An 18,498-nucleotide genomic window follows, 5' to 3' on the forward strand; every position below is an offset into this window, starting at 1 on the left:
GAGAATGGAGTCCCACACTGGAGAAGGAACGTGTCTGAGGTAGGGAGCCTGGGTTTTTGAACCCCGGCTTCCTGGCTGTACCCTCTGAAGGAAGACGTCCCCCGATTCAGTTGGGAGGACTTAGCCCGAGCTGGAGGGAGCAGGAGGAGGCCCCTCCCGGCTCCGATGGAAGTTGGTAGAAAGGTTCCTCCTGGGGCAGACACGCTTCACTGAGTCACAGTTGTTTCTCTGGAACTACACTGAGGGTGGAAACCCCGGGCAGCCCCTTGGCCCTCACGAGTGACAAGCCACAAGGGGCTCCCGTCAGAGCCCCCCATCTGGGCCGCCGAGCTCTGGAGGCCCCAGAGCTGGAATATTCCTCCGAGCGCGTATCTTCCCGGTGCCCTTTGCAGCAGATGGAGAGGGGGTGTGCGAGAGGAAGGCAGTCTAAAAGTGTTGTGCGGATCCCACACTCACTCGCTTGCTGCTTCCAATGGCTCCCTGTGACAGGTTATTTTTTTATTTGTAGTCTTGGTTTCTCTCCCCCCCACCCCCTCCCACCTCCCCTTCTTCTTAAGTGAGCTCAGATTTCTGGCCTGTCAACACGACTCAGAGCATGTCACTCCCCAGCTCAAAACTGTTGAGTGGGTCCAAAGTTTCTTTTAAACACACACACACACACACACACACACACACACACACACTGCACCAGGGCCTCCCTCCCATGACAGGCCTTCTTTCTCAACCACATGTTTGCCAAAGGGCTGACCTATTGACATTTTACATGCTACAAGGTAACCAGGCTTCCTCTCTGCAGCCCCGAGCTTTCCCGGCTCCTCCAGCGCCATGGCACCCAAAGACCCTGAGAAGTCCCGCGCGTGTCGGATCCCCATTCATAGGAACGGGAGGCGTTTGGTTTGGAGAACACTCATTCACGGGGCCTCACCCAGTTTGGTGAATGGTTCTGTACAAATCCATGCCCTTGGCGCAGCTCCCTCCAGCATGTTCCTTTGCTCATGCTGTTCCTGCCATCAGCAGTGCCCTTCCCTGTACCTCCTTACCTCCCTGTGTCCCCCTCCTCCCCCCTCCTCCCCCCTTCACAGTTCAGTTCGTGCTCCTGCCTTGTGCTCTCAGGGATCTCTTTCTCCCCTGAACCCGCCCCCGGGGTGTTATCAACCCCTGTCTGAGGCCTTCCGCTTCTTTTATCATCCTGTGCGTGCACGCTTAGCTCTGGCACCCGGTGGTCCGCGGGCGCGGGACCAGCTGGCCTCTCCGTGTGGGCACAGCGAGCCCCGTGCTGAGTCACAGGCTCAGTCCGATCCAGACCCCCGGGGTGTGAATCCAGCAAGAGCATGTGCACGGACAACTCACTGAGCTCTGTCTGCGTCTTGGTCTCCTCATCTGTAAAACAGAGTGAATCAACAGCTCCGTTTCCAGGATTAAGTCGATTAACTGCGTGTGAAGCGCTTGAAACCATGCCTGGCACGTAGCTGAGTGCTCAGCCAGTGTCGTAATCATCAGTGTTGTTCTGCTCGGATTTCCTCACCCATGAAAGCAAGCCGAGCTCTTGTAAAGCACCTAGCACAGCTCCGAGAGCGCAGAGTGGCTGGCTACTCACAGAACAACAGAGCTGATAAGGGGGTGACTGTCTTCAGCCGCAGGCCTCCCCCTGTCGCTTTCATGCCGGCAGGGGAGGGATAAGTTGAGCAGAAACCCAGGCTGTGTGATTTAATTGTCTGGTCGTGGGACTGAGTGCTGTGGGCATAGCTTGCCTCTAGGTGTCTCTGTCCCTAGCCACAGGTCTGGATTTGCGGGCTCCCAGACATGGAAAACCAGAGGGGGGCCTGAGAGAGCTGTCAGTCCCCTCATCCAGCACCTGAGGGCAGTGGTAGAGAGGAAGGGACGGGCAGGCTTGCCCAGCAGATCTGTGGCAAGGCGTGGGTGGGACGCCAAGCCCGGCCCCCTGTGGTTCAGGCCTACGCTTTTTAAAAACGGGGGTGTGCTGGAAGTTTCCATCGGTAAAGCTAGAAATCTGACAGGATCTCAAACGCCATGGGAAAAGACTAAAGTAAAAGCCATGGGAGGCATCTTTCCTGGCCACTTACTGGGCTCAGCACTTCATGTGTCCGATCCCAGTGGCATGCACGGCACCCTGGGTAGTATGTGGAGTGACCATCCGATTTGAATAATGAGGAAACAAGGCTCAGAGAGGTGGAGCAGCTTGCACAAGGCCACACAGTAAGTGGCCCAGTGGACTGAGGACCCAGCCCAGCCCCCGGTTAATCGGGCAGCATTTAGCCCTGTTTGACAGGTAGGGGAGCTGCGGGGGGGGGGGGGGGGGGGGGGGATGGGAGATGCCAGCATCTTGCTTTCCTATTTCTGTCAATCAGTGTATCCTCCCCGGAGGCGGCAGCTGCTCCCAAGATGGGTTTCCGTCCCATCGTGGAGAAGGAAGCATCTATTTTCACAGCTGGAACTGCTTTCCTGTTAGCATGGCCGTTCCTGGGCAGGTCTTTGAGGGAGCCCTCTGCAAGATGAGTTTTCCCTGCCAGGTGTCCCGCCAGGCCCTCTGTCCACAGAGATGCAAAACAGCCAAGGTGGAAGTGGGAACCGGTGGGAAATGGGATCGTTGTGTCTGTGAGATTTCCTGGCACATCCATCTGGGGGCGCAGGGTGGTACGTGGCTGCAGATTAGCGCCGGGAGCTGAAGGCGGTCAGGTGGCTGGTCAGGATTGGGTGGGAGGTTGGAAGCGGGGCGGCGTGAGCCGTGAGCTCCCAGCCGGCTGGAGAGGGTGAGTGCCTATGCCGGGGCGGCTCTGTGGCCCCATTATTCCAGGGCACGTGTCCTCCAGAAATGGAAGCGCATGGTAGCCTGGGCTGAGCCTTGAATCTGTGTTTTCCTCCTCTTTTTATTTTGAGAAATTTCAAACATGCACAAAATGGGAAGGAATGGGGCAGGGGCCCCCAGCTTCCACCCTGATCTGCCATTTTTGTTTCACCTGGCAGGGGGTAGGGGTTGGGGAGATATTGTAACAAAAAAATGCTAGGGGTTGGGGGTCATTTTATCCATCAGTACGTGGATGTGCACCATTGTCTGGTCCTCAAAATGAGCCCCAAAGCATGGAGCCCTTCCTTCCCGCTTTACAGAGACGGGCCCCGAGGCTCCCCAAAGCCAGGTGGGGCTCTTGCCAAAGCCTCACGGCCAGTGAGAGTTAGAGCCGGCTCCACGTTTAATCTTCCCCACTCCGTTGTCCTTTATGTACATAGTCAACAGGTTTGTCTGAGCATCTGCCGTGTTCCAGGGCTGGCTCTAGGTTAGGGGTGTCGAACTCAATCAGAGAAGGGGCCAAAATCTAAAATCCAGCCTAAATCGCGGGCCGAATGGTTTACTGAACAGTCATAAACTGTCATTGTGATGGAAACGCAGCGGAGTGCAGTGATGACAGCGCGGTGCGGGCCACATTGCAAGGCCTGGCGGGACGGATTTGGCCCGCGGGCCTTGTGTTTGACACATGTGCTCTAGGTGTTGGAGGTACAACTGTGGGCCATGCACACAAAACACTGCTCTCGCGGAGCTGAGATTCTCACGAGGAAATAAAAGCAGACCCCAGTAAACATTCCGTGAGGTGGGGACAAGTGCTGTGAATCAACTAAAGCAGGAGGAGGGGGTGGACGGTTGAGTGGGGACAGAGGCAGAGCCTCTCGGAGGAGCAGGGGCCTGAATGAAATGCAGCAGCCATGGGAATAGCGGGAGGGGAGCACTCCACACTGAAGGATTAGCATGTGCAAAGGTCCTGAGGCTGGAATGAGCTTGCTGTGTCCCAGGAATAGGAAGGCCAGTGAGGCTGGAGAAGAGGGAGATGGGGTGGGAGAGCTGGGGGAACTCAGGGCCAGACAAAGTAGAATCTGGTTCATTGAATGCCTGACATTGAACGTGTCAGGCCATGTGATAGGACAGTTTTTACTCTGTAGATTATATCTCATTTAATCCTCACCACAGTTCTGTGAGGTGGGAACTCTTATCGTACCCATTGGACAGATAAAGAAACTGAGACTCAGAGAGGTGAAGCGACTTGCCCAAGGTCACACAGCTTATACATGCAGAGCTAGGATTTGAGCCCAGACCCCTAAATGCTGCATCGTCCTCATCATTGCTTTCCTGCTTCCACTGTGGTGCCTTCAGTCTCTTGATCCAGAGGAAGGAGCTGAGCGCATCAAACCCTCCTTGCTCCTGCTCCAAACTTTTCGGTAGTTCTCACTGCCCTTAGAACAAAATCAAACTCCTTACTTATGAGGCACGACATTTCCTGGATCACGTCTATCTCTCCAGCCTCATCTCATGTCAGACTCTCCCTCCTCCCTGGGGTGCAGCCACAGCGGCCTTCTTTCTGGTCTTCATAGGCACCAACTTCTTTCCTACCCCAGGGCCTTGATACTTGCTGTTCTGGCCCCTGGAACGCCTCCCCTGGCCTTTGCTTCCTTTGCGTGCCAGTTGCAGTCTCCTCTCAGAGATGCCACCCCAGTATAAAAGAGGTCCCCACCTTATCATGGCTCCAACGTTGGCTGCTTCCTGGAACCCCTATTTCTATATTTGTTTCATTACTTCAGCCCTGTCTCCCCCAGTAGGATATAAGCTGCACGAGAGTAGGGACTATGTCTGTCTTGCTCTCTGCGAGGTCTCCTGGAACCTTAGCACAGGGCCTGGCAACAGTAGGTGGGTTCATGCGCACTGGCTGAATGAAGGGAGCAGGTGGGTGCTGAGATCCCCATTTTAAGGAAGATGCTCAGAGCCACAAGATCACCAGGCTGTTATCCTGGCCCAAAGGCCGAGCTGTGCCCTAACTACGACATAGTCCCTCTGTGGCCGGGGCCGGGGCCAGGGCCAGGAGCAACCACAAGCCCTGCCCATCGTGCTGACATAGGACCCCTGAAGTATCAGGAAGCACAAAATGCACTCAGCTGGGATGGGCAGTGTTGGCCAAGCAACCCCAGGATTTGCACTTACGATTCTGGCTGCACAGAACCACTTGCCCCCGTGAAGACACCGCGGTGGGATGAGCAGGCGAAACGTGAAACGTGGCCCCGTCCGCGGCACTCTCAGCGGATTGGTTTGGTTTGGCGGGCCTGGTTCCGGGGTCCGGCTCCCCCAGAGGGTCCTTCATTGTCTGAGGCCACCTGGTGCTGTGATGGAGATGCAGGTGGATCAGATCGTGACCTTGGCCAAGTGGCTGTCCCTACCTGAGCCTCAGTCTTGTCCTCTGGGAAATGGGAGTAGTGCTAGCCCTGTCTCGCTGGGCCCCCATAGAGCTTTGGTGAGGCCTGTCGTGCTCCTGGCCATGTCGGTGTTGGATGCTTGTTAGCCATTATGACTGTTACTGTTACTGTTACTGTTGTGTGATCATCATTTCATGGTTTGGGGCTGAAGGAGCAGACAGAGCCCTGTCACTTACCAGCCAGGAGACCTGAGACTTACGATCCTGCCCCTCTGGGCCTCAATGTCTCCTTCTGAGAAGCAGAGGCTCGGCGTGGCTGCTCTCCCTTTCAGCCCTGATGCCCATCGTCCTTCACCTTTATGACTCCCATGGGCAGGTGGTGAAATGGCACACGCTGTGGGCCACACACCTGAATACAGGCCCGGTATGTGCTGCTTCCTGGCTCTGTGCTCACCCGCTCTGAGCCTCAGTTTCTCCCTCTGTAAAATGGGAACATTACCACGGCTGCTTCTTGCACAGGGACTGGAGAGGGTTAAGGGAATTAAGAGCCGAGGAAAGTGCTTTCGCGAGCTGCAAAAGGCGCTGTAAAAGGCATCAGCGAATAGTGTCAGCTTGGGGAAAATCTCGTCCGTCCGGAGACTGTCTGCGGCAGGCGGCCGTGTGCTGAAACCTTGGCAAATGCCGTTTAATAGATGCGTGTCGCTTTTAAGGGGCCTTTATCTCGGCGGGGAAATGTGTGCACGTCCTTGGCAGCCTGACATTCCCAGAGCCCGAGCTGGAGGGGACCCTGTCGCCAGGAGAAGCTTCCGTGGCAGACGGTGGGTGTGTTCGAGCGCCCTCTCGCCTCTGCCCTGCTTCTCAGGGCCTCAGCCTCCTCACCGGCAGGAAGGGGATGCAGGATGCTGACAGCAGCACTGGCCCCGCTAGGCTGCCGGCTGTGGTGACAGTTAAGTGCGGGCTGCCCAATCTGGCCTCATCCACACCTTGTGCCCACGGAGAGCATGGCCAGCAGCACCAGGCCGTCTACGGAGCAGTTGGGCCTGGAGGCTGGAAGGACGCCACCTGGGTTCTCAGCTTCCCCAGGCCGCAGTTTCTCCCCAACAAGAAGGAAGCGGGAAGGTCCTGAGGCTGTGGAGGCACTGGGTGCGGTGAAGGGTGGGGGTGCGTGCTCCTGCATGCTGCCCGCCTCCCCGGCTCCCCTCAGCCTGGTAAACACAAAGGGCATTCACCGCACACACACCAATAGCCGTTCCTTCCTGCTTTGCAAACAGAACCACTCTGCAAGCAGGTGTCATCCAAACCCAGCAAACTCACAGGGCCGCTGGCCTTCCCCGCCCCTGGCCGGCCGCCTGGCCAGCAGCCTGCTCTCAGGCCCCGCTCGCTCGGAGTGGTCTTGTGCACACGCTGGGGCTGGGGCAGAGCTGTGCTGCCTCCGAGTGAATCCTCAGCTTCTCACACTGCAGGCCGTGACCGTGCGTCATCCCCTTTAGCCGGAAATATCCGGTGTGGGAACGGCTGCCCACTCCGAGCGCTTCCTCTGCGCCAGGCGCCGGCTGAGAGCTCCGTCCTTCTTTCATCCTAAAGCGACCTGGTGCTACTCCGACGATGGTCATCGCCCCGGTCTGCAGATGAGGAACCAGGCGGTTAAGACCTGTCCTAGCCTTTCAAATGCTGGAACTGGAATCAAACCAAAGCGTGCGTTCATCCGGTGCCAGGTCTGGTGTAAACCTGGAGGGTGAATCCTAACTCTCAGAAGGCTTATAAGTACGTCTAGCGTAGGGAGAGGGACCCTAACACAGTATGTTGGCTGGTGAGCGAAATGAGAATAAAGTAGAGCAAGAGGCATTGAGGGGCCATATGAGGGCAGCCAGGGAAGGCCTCTCGGGTAGGCCTGTAGGAGGTGAGGGAGCCAGCTTGTGGCTATGTATGGGGTGAGCGTGCCAGGCAGAGGCCGTGGCAAGTGCAAAGGCCCTGGGGTGAGTGGAGAATCTGGCGTGACTGGGAGCAAGGCTGTAGGGTCCTGGTGCCACCGGAGGACCCTGGGTCTCCCTCCGAGCGCAGTGAGGCCTGCAGGGGCGTTCTCAGCAGAGGAAGGCTGCTCCCTTCTCAGGTTTCGGAGAAGGGTGCGTCGGAGAGAAGTGAAGTGGAGGCGGGGAGGCCAGTTCAGAAACTGAAACCAAGACCCAGGTGCGGGGTGGGGTGCAGGTGAGGCGTAAGGAGAGAGGAGGCTGACTGAGCCTTGGACGTCGAGCTGGCAGGACCTGCTAATAGAGGGCCGTGCTGGGCAAATGGGAGCTGAGGCGTGTCCCATGCTCGGTCCTGCTCTTCTGACCGCTGACCATCAAGCCTGAGGGAGAGATGGTGGTGCTCCCTTGCTCACAGGTGGGAAAGTGGGGGCTTAGAGAAAAGTGACATTGCAAGCCACCGCCCCCACCCTGAAATGAGACATACTGGTCTCTGGCCCCAGAGCCTGAGCTTTAGACTCTGTTGGCACCTTAAGAGTTTGCCCGCTGCACGGAGAGCCTACCAGGGCCTACTCCTCCCCTGCAAGGCCTTGGCACAGTGCCAGTTCCCCGAGTTGCCTGGAGGGGGGTGGAGGAGGGAGCACCCTGAGCCTGCTGGGCCTGCCCCCACCTTATTTGCAAGGCCACGTGTGTCCCCACTTTTGATGGCTCCATGCAGGTGGTAGCTCCCACAGTACCTGGGTGTCTCCGCACAGAGGGTTTATACATCTGTAGCTGTGGACGACTCCCGGGAGTGGCCTGTTGTCCAGACGGCAACTGGAGCCATCTTGTAGGGTGGCCCTATTGCAGCCAACCAGCATGTCGCAAGGACTCCTGGATTGTCCAGAGTCCTTTTCTCCTCCCCCCTGTGCCCTTGCACATGTGGCTCTGCCCTCCCGGAATGCCTTCCCTTCTCCCTAGCCTCTGTCAGCCTTCAAGACCTAGCTCAGGGGCCACCACCTCCAGGAAGCCATCCCAGATAACAAGCCATCCCTCTTCTAAAACCCCCTCGCCCACGCCTCTTCTTGCTCATTGATCACCCTGCACATGGCGTTGCCCACGTCTAGAGTGCTGTCCCACAAGGGCAGGGACCTGTCGTACCCGGTTCTGTCCTGTGGCATCTAGGTCAGGGACTGGCAGCAGAGGGAGCTTTGAGAGGGCATGAATGAGTCAGTCTGAGTCCAGAGAAAAATCAATGCCCGGCCACAGCTGCCGGAGCCGGTCGACCTGCCTCGGATCCTGAGCTCCCTCGGGAACTGCAGAGTCCACAGCCATCAACCCCCGCAGCCCTCCGTAATCCCTCCCCCCACCCCCACCGCCATGAGTCAGCCGGAGCCCGGAGACCGTGCCCCCGCCCAGAGCCGTGAGCTCAGCAGGGCAGCTCCAGGTGCCTCTTCACTGCCGTGCCCGTGGCCACACGTAGTAAGTGGGCGTCAGTCAAGGTGTGAGCCTCCTCTCAGGGGCAAGACCTGTGCCCGGAGCCACACAGGAGCCGCCCACCAGATAGACTTGAAGGAAGAGTCTCTCCCACCCTCCTCGCTATGCTTGTGCCTGGAAACTCACCCGTGCCAGGCACGGTCACAGCTGGGCACATGGACACACAGATGGATACACACAGTGGGCCCCACACACTGTCGTCCCTGCTCCCCCGCACTGTGTCAGCACACACTTCTCACATCACATGCGTGTACACCCCCGTTGCACACACCCTACACACACACACACACACACACACACATACACACACACACACACACACACGTATACACATCCCACTCACATGCATGTCTCTTCTGTACTCCCCTTCCTGCTGGTGCATTCAGACGCCCTGTCACGCTCACACCCCTCCCAGGCATCTGCTCACACCCTCAGGCTCAGACACACCCTCTTGTGCCACTCATGTGCTCACGCACTCCCACGCCAGCCAGGACTCAGACACCTGTGCACACAGTTCGCACCCCTCGTGCCCCCGTTCGCTGGCCCCATTCAGACACTCTGAGCTGTTCCATCACATATTCCCACACACATGCATCATCTCTGCACACGCTCACCTGTGTACACGCCCCCAAGCATATGTGTGTGAGTGCATGCACTTGGCACCCTCACGCTCCCACATCTGCTCCCTTTCCCACCCATGTGCGGACTCTCAGCCACACTCCGCACCGCACACTCACAGCCATCGGATCATAACCCGGAAGGCGCCTTGGCGGCTCCTGAGGGGGCGCTGCGGTGCTTTGGGCCAATAAAGCAGCAGCTCCCCCTCCCACACTTACCTCCACGGTAATGAGCACGACTTTAGTCAGGGAAGGGATGCCCGCTTCCCCTGCTGTGAGGCTGAGCGGGGCTGGTGGGTGTCATCTGAACCATCTGGGATGCTGAGCCTCAGGCACAGCCAGAGCTCCCCACAGTCTCCTGGGCCCAAGGCTTCTCAAGTTTGCAGAAACCTGGTGGGTGGCCTCCACCCAGTCCCGAGGCCCCTCTCGAGAGCAAGAGGCAGTGCGCTGGTCTGGGAAAGGCTGGCTCTGGAGAGGCAGGGAGCACTGGTCTGGGAGGGGCTGGCTCTGGAGAGGCAAGGAGCACTGGTCTGGGAGAGATTGGCTCTGGGAGAGGCAGGGAGCACTGGTCTGGGAGAGGCTGGCTCTGGAGAGGCAGGGAGCACTGGTCTGGGAGAGGCTGGCTCTGGAGAGGCAGGGAGCACTGGTCTGGGAGAGGCTGGCTCTGGAGAGGCAGGGAGCACTGGTCTGGGAGAGGCTGGCTCTGGGAGAGGCTGGCTCTGGAGAGGCAGGGAGTACTGGTCTGGGAGAGGCTGGCTCTGGAGAGGGAGGCAGTGAGCACTGGTCTGGGAGAGGCTGGCTCTGGGAGAGGCTGGCTCTAGAGAGTCAGGGAGCACTGGTCTGGGAGAGGCTGGCTCTGGAGAGGGAGGCAGGGAGCACTGGTCTGGGAGAGGCTGGCTCTGGGCAGCCACGTGCTTCCGCTTCGTTCTCTGCTTCGATGCGACAGGCGTCTGCAGGAATCATGTCCAGGCATCACAGTGGCCCCGTTTCTTTCCAGCAAGTTTCCATTCTCAGTTGATTTGTTTTTCCTATCAGAAAAGCACCCGTGCTTGTTTTCTCACTCCTAATGAACATCATCTTCATTTTTCCTTAGTCTCAAAAGCCGGGCATGATCATAGAAAACCACAGACACAAGCCCACGGGGCAATTCTCAGCCCCCATCCTGCTTCATCTCACCCTCCCGGCCTGTTTGTGGAGGAGGCGGGGCGGTGGGAGCAGCAGGTCACGGGATGGGGTCAGAGACGGCCGTGGGAGGCACCTGTCTACGCGGCTGTGGTTCGTCCCCAATGTAATCACCCCAAAGTCTATCTTCTCTGCTCGTGAGCAAGCTCCAGGAGGCCAGGGACAGAGCCATCCGTCCACAGCCCTTCGCCCAGGGCCCTGTGCGCCGCGGATTCTAGTAATTCATCGCTGACCGCCCCGCGCTGTGGGCTCCCGCATCCTGTGGACACAGTTCCTCTTACAGCGAGCACACAGGGCAGGCACCACCCACTGTGCTGACTTCTCCATTAGAAAACTTGCTCACACGGTTTATTTCATTACGTTAGTGTTTTCCCCAGAGCAGCAGATGTTCACTGCAAGAGAAACAAAAAAAGAGGCAAAAAAGGCTTCAGTATATTGTTTACCATAGAGTAAAGAGAAAATGTGCCCACCCCGGTCCTATTTCCCAGTCATAACTCACCTCAACATTATGGGATTTATCACTCTAGACCTTTTTCCCTGGACATGCGATCAGTTCAGGTCAGCCTGCAAATGTTTATTGAGCATCTACTATGTGCCACGCACTGTGTCAGGAAGTAGTGAACAAAACAGGCCAACTTCTTGGAGGGGAGGATCTGTCAAACAACAAACATGTATGTAGCCTACATATTCCACACATAGATTTTCCTCATTACCAAGTGGGATGCTGCAAATATTCTTTAATATTCATCCAGTTTAGAAAGCCTGAAAAGTCCCTGGAACAGAAGGGAGAGAAAAGAGAAACCCATCGGCTTTAGATTCATGATCTGAAGGGAGAAGTGTTTTATAGCCTTGTACATCCACCTTGCAGCTGTTTGTTTATATACAGATTTATTTTACGTTACCAAGTCATGAGCACACCGAGAGCATAGCTTTCCCTTCTTTTTTTATTGCACCAGTAATGCAAACAGAACACATAAAAACAAAATCCCTTGTAAGACTACTGCTCACAATTAATCACTGCTAATCTTTAATATCATATATCATTTTTTCCAAAACTGGAAGTTTGGGATCACGCGGAAAATGTCACTCAGTAACTCCCTATGAATTTCTAATACAGCTCCGGGTCGATAATTGAAATTGGACACCATCATTTTCATGGCTGTAGACTCGGTCATCACATGGTGGGGGGAGGTCCAACATCATGGGACCAGCCAGTCTCTTTTGCTTAGACATTAGGGTATTTCCAGTTTTTCACGTTGTTCAGAACTGAATTAATGAAGCCAAAGGTTTACACACAGACTAGTAGCCTTACTTATCTGAGTCTGACTTTACATTGTTTTTATTCACTCATTTTATGTCAATCTCAGTTGTCCTTGATGGTATTCTGTGATCATTATTTTGTTTTTATACTTTCTTTGTTCTCTCTAAATGCTTTGCAACGAACAGGTTTTATTTGCATAATCACAACATCGCTTCAAATGATGCCATGCAGAAATGTCCAGGTTACCAACAGGCCGCGGGATGATCGCTTTATATGGCTACCAGCAATCCCATCGAGGGGACAGGCCACTGTTTCCTGAACCACCCCCTTTCATTGACCGTTTGGGGTTTTCCCCAACTTTTCCAGGATCATTATGCAGGAACCCCACGTCAAACAGCTCCCACCCCTTTGATGCATTCTGCCAAACTGCTTTCCCAAAAGGATGCTCCAATCTCCACTCCCACCAGCAGCGTGTGAGAATGCCCGCTCAGCCGCCCTCCTCCCAGACGGGCGGCTCAGGCCCTCAATAGCCCCTCTCTCTGCCAGGAGGGCAGGAGAAGGCTTTGTCCGGGATGCCAGGATGGTGACCCCGGACCCAGAACCGCAGGAGTGGGTTTTAACAAGCCCGGTTCCCAGAACAGAAACCTGCAGAGAAAGAGAATAGCAAGCGAGCAGGAAAAAACACTCTGCTGGAAAACACACACACATACACACACAGAGATTAAAATAATATTTGGCACTTACGTCGCGCTTTTAAAATTCTTCAAACGCTTTACAAACACCGGCTAATTAATTAAGCCGCCGAAATCTGGCTGCTGTTGGTAGAGAGGACTTAAAAGGGGGCGGGGAGGGCGGCCCTCACTCGGCTCCAGATTTCATTGCCGCCTGCCCGGGTGTGATTGTGCGCCTCCGACGGCAACACAGGAATAGACCTGCTCCGACACGCGCACGCCTGCTCTGCAGCCTCTCCCGCTCACCCCGCTCCCCTCACAACCGCTGACTCACAGCCCAAGTGGGGTTGTGGATGAAGATAATAATAACTGCCATGGGCCACGGGCACCTTCTCTGGGCCAGGTGCAGTCCCAGGCTCCAGGCTTGCCCGTCGCGGGGATATGCCTGTCGCAGCTCCATGAACAGATAAGGATAGAGGCTGGGAGGGGGGTTTTCCTGGGAGCAAGTAAACCCCTCCTTCCTTCGTTCATTCGTGCCCTCGACGTGTGTATTGAGGGCCTGGTGTGTGTCAGACACGGTTGAGACAGGGGGTGGGAAAGAGAGCCTTGTGGATCCCATGTCTTGCTGGGGGGGCCATGATAAAGCCAGAGAAAATCAGGAATAAAAATAATACATCTGATCACAAAAGAGACGCAAATTCAGGTGTAAGCAGCATCTGTGCAGCAAGCCCCCGCGTCCAGTGGTGTCCGGTCCTCCTCGTTATGGTGGGGCGGGTGGAGTGGAGGCCCAGGGAGGGGGGCCCAGCTGGTTAGGGGGGCCCAGCTCCCCAGGCCTGCTGGTCCCAGCCTGTGCTGCCCTCCCACCCCCACTGGCAGATTTCCAGTTCCCCCAATCTCCTGCTGGAAGGCAGGCCCACTGGCATGTATGTGGCCGGCTGCTGTTGGCAGCTGCTGGTACTGCCTCCTCTGTGTGCCTCTCACAACTGGGCCCCAGCTACACCCTAGCCCCTGTGCTCTGTGGACCCGGGGTTCTTCCCTGTACCCGAGAGGGTCTGGCTGCCCTCAGGCTGCCGATGTGAGTCATGGCTCAAGTCTGGGACCATGGGAATGAGGGCTGGGACAACAGGCAGGGAGGGACGAGAGGCCTGTCCTGAGGCCCTGGCTGCCTGCGGTGAGGGCGGATGGAGTCCCTGGCCTCCCTTCCCTCAGACTCCCTGCTCCTGCCTGTGGGGTGGTGCCGGGTCACTGACTGGTGGGCAGATGCACAGAGTCTTCCTCCTGCCCGGCCAGAGGCAGAGGGGGCTGCTCAGGGCATCAGCTGACACCCTGTCTGATGCCCAAGGCCATGGTGGCCTAGGCCGGGGCAGGACAGGGTCACCTTGTGGGTGAGGGGAGCACGGGGCAGAGACCAGATGGCCTGCAGCTAGAAAGGCTGCCAGCCTCCCCCACCTCCTATTCTGTCTCTCACTCTCTCACTCTGTCTCTCTCTGCCTATCTCTGTGTCTCTGCAGTGTCATGTTAATCTGTGTGTGTGTGTGTGTGTGTGTGTGTGTGTGTATGTATGTCTCCAAGGTCTTTAAGATCTGTCCTTTCTCCCCACCCCACCTTCTTCCGGATCGGGGCCCTGGCTGCGACTTGCTCTGAGCACCTGTGACCTGGCCCTTCTCACAGCATCTTCACCTGCCTGTTCATCCTCCTCTGCCTGTTCATCCTCCTGGCCGTGGCCTCCCCTCCACCCACATCTGTCCCCTGTGCCCCAGTTCTCTCCCATGTGGGCTCAGGCCCCTCCGCCCCCAGCCTCTAGGACTCCTTCTAGCTGCCAAGCCTAGAGCCCTCTCAGCCTGACCGTGCCCCCTCGCGGGCCCCGCACCCGGGCTGCAGGGCCGTCAGCGCCGGCAGCGTACCTGCCTGGCGTGTTCCTTGTGCAATGACAGTAGCTTCCGCTGTGCCCAGCTTGGTGTTAAGTGACTTAAAGAGAGGGCTAGGGGTGTCTTCATCTTATAGATGGAAACTGAGGCTCAATACCACTGGACAAGCTGGGTTACATGTAAGTAAATGGTGAGCCAGGCTTCAGACCCGGTCAGATGGCTTCAAAGACCAGACGCTTCCTTCTTTTTTCTTTTTCTTTTTTTTTTTTTAAAGGAGAAAGAGAGTTAGAAACATCAATGATGAGAGAGAATCATTGATCGGTGCTTTCTGCACACCCTCCACTGGGGATCGAGCCTGGGCCCAGATGTTCCTTTTGGCCCTGTCCTTGCCCAGGCCTGCTGGTTGGTCTGTGGAAACGGGGCCATATAACTGACAGATGGGGACACTGAGGCTCAGAGGATAATACAGGGGCAGTACTCACATTCACAGTGTCAAGTCCACTCACACGAGTCCCTGTTGGGACTTCTCGGTGGCCCAAGTGATAGCCAAGATCACTCAGTCATAAGACCTGAGCCAAACCCACAACCTCCTACGTCACTGCTTCACAGCCTGCTCCAGCCCCAGCTGCTGAGTCTGGCTTCCCGCTGGTGGCTTGCTTCCTGGGCCAGGCCCCAGACAGAGCCTTAACTCCTAGAAAACCCCCCAAACCCCCCTCCACACACACACACACACACACACACACACACACCATGCTGCCACCGCCTCTGAGATTGGCCCATGCTGTCCCCTCTGATGGGAACGCTGTGCCCCTTTCTTCCTGGTGAGTTCAGGTTTGGATTCAGAGCCCCGATCAGACATGACACTTCCAGGGAAGGCTCAGGTCTCAAACCCACTCTATGCCACGTCACTTAACTTCCCCTCTGTGCCTCAGTTTCCTCTTGTGTTACAAGCTCTCTTATTACAGGGTGGTTGTGAGGGTTACATGTATGACACATGCATGTGCTGGGCTGAAGGCCCGCTCAAGGTGTGCCCTCGATGAAAGCTGTTGTTGATAATACTGACCCAGCCCACAGGCTCCCATATGCTGAGTAAATAACTGCTCTGTGCTTCCCTCCAGGAGGGGCAGGTGAGGAGGAGCTGCAGGTGATTCAGCCTCAGATGCCAGTGTCCGTCGCAGCAGGAGAGACGGCCACTCTGAGCTGCACTGTGACCACCATATTCCCGGTGGGGCCCATCAGGTGGTTCAGAGGGACAGAGACAGGCCGGGAGTTAATCTATGATTTCAGAGGAGCCCAATTCCCCCGAGTAACAAAATGCAGACACCACGAAGAGAGACAACATGGACTTTTCCATCCGCATCAGTAACATCACCCCAGCAGACACAGGGACCTACTACTGTGTGAAGTTCCGGAGAGGAGACGGTGGTGACATGGAGTTCAAGTCTGGAGCCGGCACTCAGCTCAGCGTGAGTGGTGAGTACAGGGGGATCCTTTGTCCCTCGTGTGTGACAACAAGTCAGTAAGAACGACTTCCATCTTTGAGAAACAACTAAGAGTCAGGTGCGGAGGTGGGTGCTTATAGTCAAGACCTGATTCCTGGTCTGATTTCACCGTCTGCAGACCAGGGCAGCTGAGGCCTGGAGATGTCATGCTATTTGCTCAGCCACCACGGCTGGTCAGTGGTGGGGAAAGTCTGGATCCCCCGCTGGTCTGGCTCCACAGCCCTGGCCTTCCAATCCTGTCAGCCCTTTGGTTGCAGGGATAAGATCTGAGTGACATGCCCATCACAAGGCCAGACCTCACCCACCTCCAGGGAATGCTCCCTCAATGTGTCCGAGGCTCCACCTTAGTGATACCCACTAGGTACCTGCTGTGAGCCAGGCTCTGTGCTGGGTGCTGAGGCAGCTACAGAACAAAGCAGGCAATGGTTCTTCTCCCAGGAAGCTCCCTTCTCTTCCTCCAGTGGGAGAAACCTGCCAGGGCAGAGAGAGGGAGAATGTTCCCTTCATTTCGCCCTCAGAAGCACCCTGTGGGAATTCCTGAGGCACAGACGCGCTGTGGACTCTGCAGCCCTGGGGGAAGGGATGCCCAGAGGCTGGGCCTTCACTGTGGGTCAGTCCGACAAACCCCTCTATGCAGGGCCCCGGTCACACTGCCACTGAGACTCCGAGCTGAGTGATCGCTGACTGACCCTCACAGGGAGCAGGCTCCCCGTGTGGAGACTTAGGAGTCATCCCATAAGTGATGGGCAGCAAAAGTGCTCAGTTCGGGTTTTCTGCCAGAGGCCCAGGATCCCGAATCCTGGATGTCAGCACCTTTAGACCCTCCTCCCAACCCTCCCAGGCACAGAAGGCGCCGGAGGCCACGAGATGACCGGCCCTGTCACATGGCCAGTTAGTGAGGGGACCATTCCCAGACCCCGTCTGATTCCAGGCAGGTTCCTTCCTGCCTGGGAATAGGACCCTCTCCTGTGGAAGACCTGACGCATAGTAGGTGCTGAATAAGAGCTAATTATACCAAGCCATTGAACAGGGAGCCAGAATCCTCCTTCTGTTGTTTTCTCAAAGGTTCACATGCCCCTCACGTTCAGACGCTGATCCCCAAGGTGATTGGGAACCCCTTCCTGTACCTCCAGCCACATCGCCCCAAATCGAGCATCCCCATCATCACCGAGAGCTGCCCCTCCTCCACCAGCTGCCTCCTCTCCAGCCTGTGGAGACAGCACCGTTCCCTCACTGTCTCCTGTTGATGGGTGTGAGCTGTTCCCAGCCTTGGGCTATTCGTGGGGATACCCTTGTCCACGTGTCACCCTATTCAACAGGGAGGTGCCCACAGGAAGTGGCATTGCTAGGTCACAGGGTGCGTGCATTTTAATTTGGGGGGTATCACCAAGTTTCCCTCCTAGACATGGTGGCAACTGGGTCTCCCCACAACTCCTGGACACAGGCAGGGAAGGTGGCTTTATCCCGAATTTTCAGGTATTACCACCTTCCCAATGGTGTGTCGGTTGCCTAGGCACCACAGGTGTCAGTGGCTCCATCGCCACTCAGATCTGCTGCCTCCTGGAGAGACTCTGTCCCTTCCCCATCTGCCTGCTCAGCGGTGCCCTGGCTGAGAGAGCAGGCGCTGGGAGCGGCCGGGAGCCTCGTCTGTCTTCCTCGTGGCATTTCCTCTGCAGCCAGCCCGGGGGCAGGGGCTCTCTGTTGGCCCCTTTGAGGGAGGAGGACACTGAGGCGCAGAGGGAGGACCTCACCGAGGAGCAGGTACAGAGGCTGAGATTGGACCCAGGCAGCCTCACAGCCCTGCTTTCTGCCGCACCCATGGTGCTGGCCAAGTGGAGGCGCTCCACACCTCTCTTGGTAAAATCTTGAATCGTTCTGCTCTTCCTCAGGAAGCGCTTTACAAACAGGTCCTGTGAACGGGGCAGGCCGGCTTCACAGCCCACAGACGTGTACACAGCTGTCTCCCGATGCGCTGACCCTGTTCCAGCGACACGGCTCGGCACAGAGAAGCATCCAGAAGGCCTTCCCTTCTGTGTGGTGTCCTTCTCTCTGGGCAGCCGCGGGAGCAGCTGCAGGAGCCGCCGGGCACAGCGGCCTGGATGGAGCAGAGAGGGGTTGCTGAGCCGTGGGCAGCATCCTGTCTCTGCAGACTGAGGGAGAGGAGGGGCATTTCCTAGAGGGCCCTGCACCCAGTGAACAGGAGTTCATATTCTAGAGCAGTGGTCGGCAAACTGTGGCTCAAGAGCCACATGCGGCTCTTTGGCCCCTTGAGTTTTTAGCAAAGGCCAGCTTAGGAGCTCCCTAATTAAGTTAATAACAATGTACCTACCTATATAGTTTAAGTTTAAAAAATTTGGCTCTCAAAAGAAATTTCAATCGTCGTACTGTTGATATTTGGCTCTGTTGACTAATGAGTTTGCCGACCACTGTCCTAGACTCATAGCTAGGAGCCCCTTCTCCCATTTATTGCCACAGGGCCCCCAGCCTGGGCACTAGAGAGCACCCCTTGAAGTCAGAAACCTCAGTGGTGGGAGGGAGAGGAGGCTGGCAGTCAGTGTTGGGGGCGGGGTGTGAAGTGGCACACTTACTCTGTTGATGGGCATGAAGCCTGGAGCCACAGGAAATGCCCCTGGGACAGAGTGCTGGTGGAGGAGACAGCCCCTTCTCTTGTCTCGGCCGTTTTCCCACCTGTAAGACGATAATAACCATGGAGTCCTTCTAGGAAAGGTGGAGGATCTGAGGTACTCTGTCTGAATCACCCCAGC

At 56.6% G+C, this 18,498-nt stretch overlaps 1 protein-coding gene across 1 annotated transcript in view; it reads left to right on the top strand.

The window, feature by feature from the left end:
* The window catches only part of LOC118708344 (tyrosine-protein phosphatase non-receptor type substrate 1), a 41,473-nt gene that overhangs the window by 3,181 nt on the left and 19,794 nt on the right, over positions 1-18,498 (top strand). The window contains 2 exon segments of the mRNA XM_045574866.1: positions 15,350-15,545; positions 15,547-15,704. Of these exon segments, the coding sequence (XP_045430822.1) occupies positions 15,350-15,545; positions 15,547-15,704 (354 nt within the window).

This window comes from Pipistrellus kuhlii, unplaced genomic scaffold (assembly GCF_014108245.1).
Source record: "Pipistrellus kuhlii isolate mPipKuh1 unplaced genomic scaffold, mPipKuh1.p scaffold_m20_p_6, whole genome shotgun sequence".
NCBI classification, from domain to species: Eukaryota; Metazoa; Chordata; class Mammalia; order Chiroptera; family Vespertilionidae; genus Pipistrellus; species Pipistrellus kuhlii.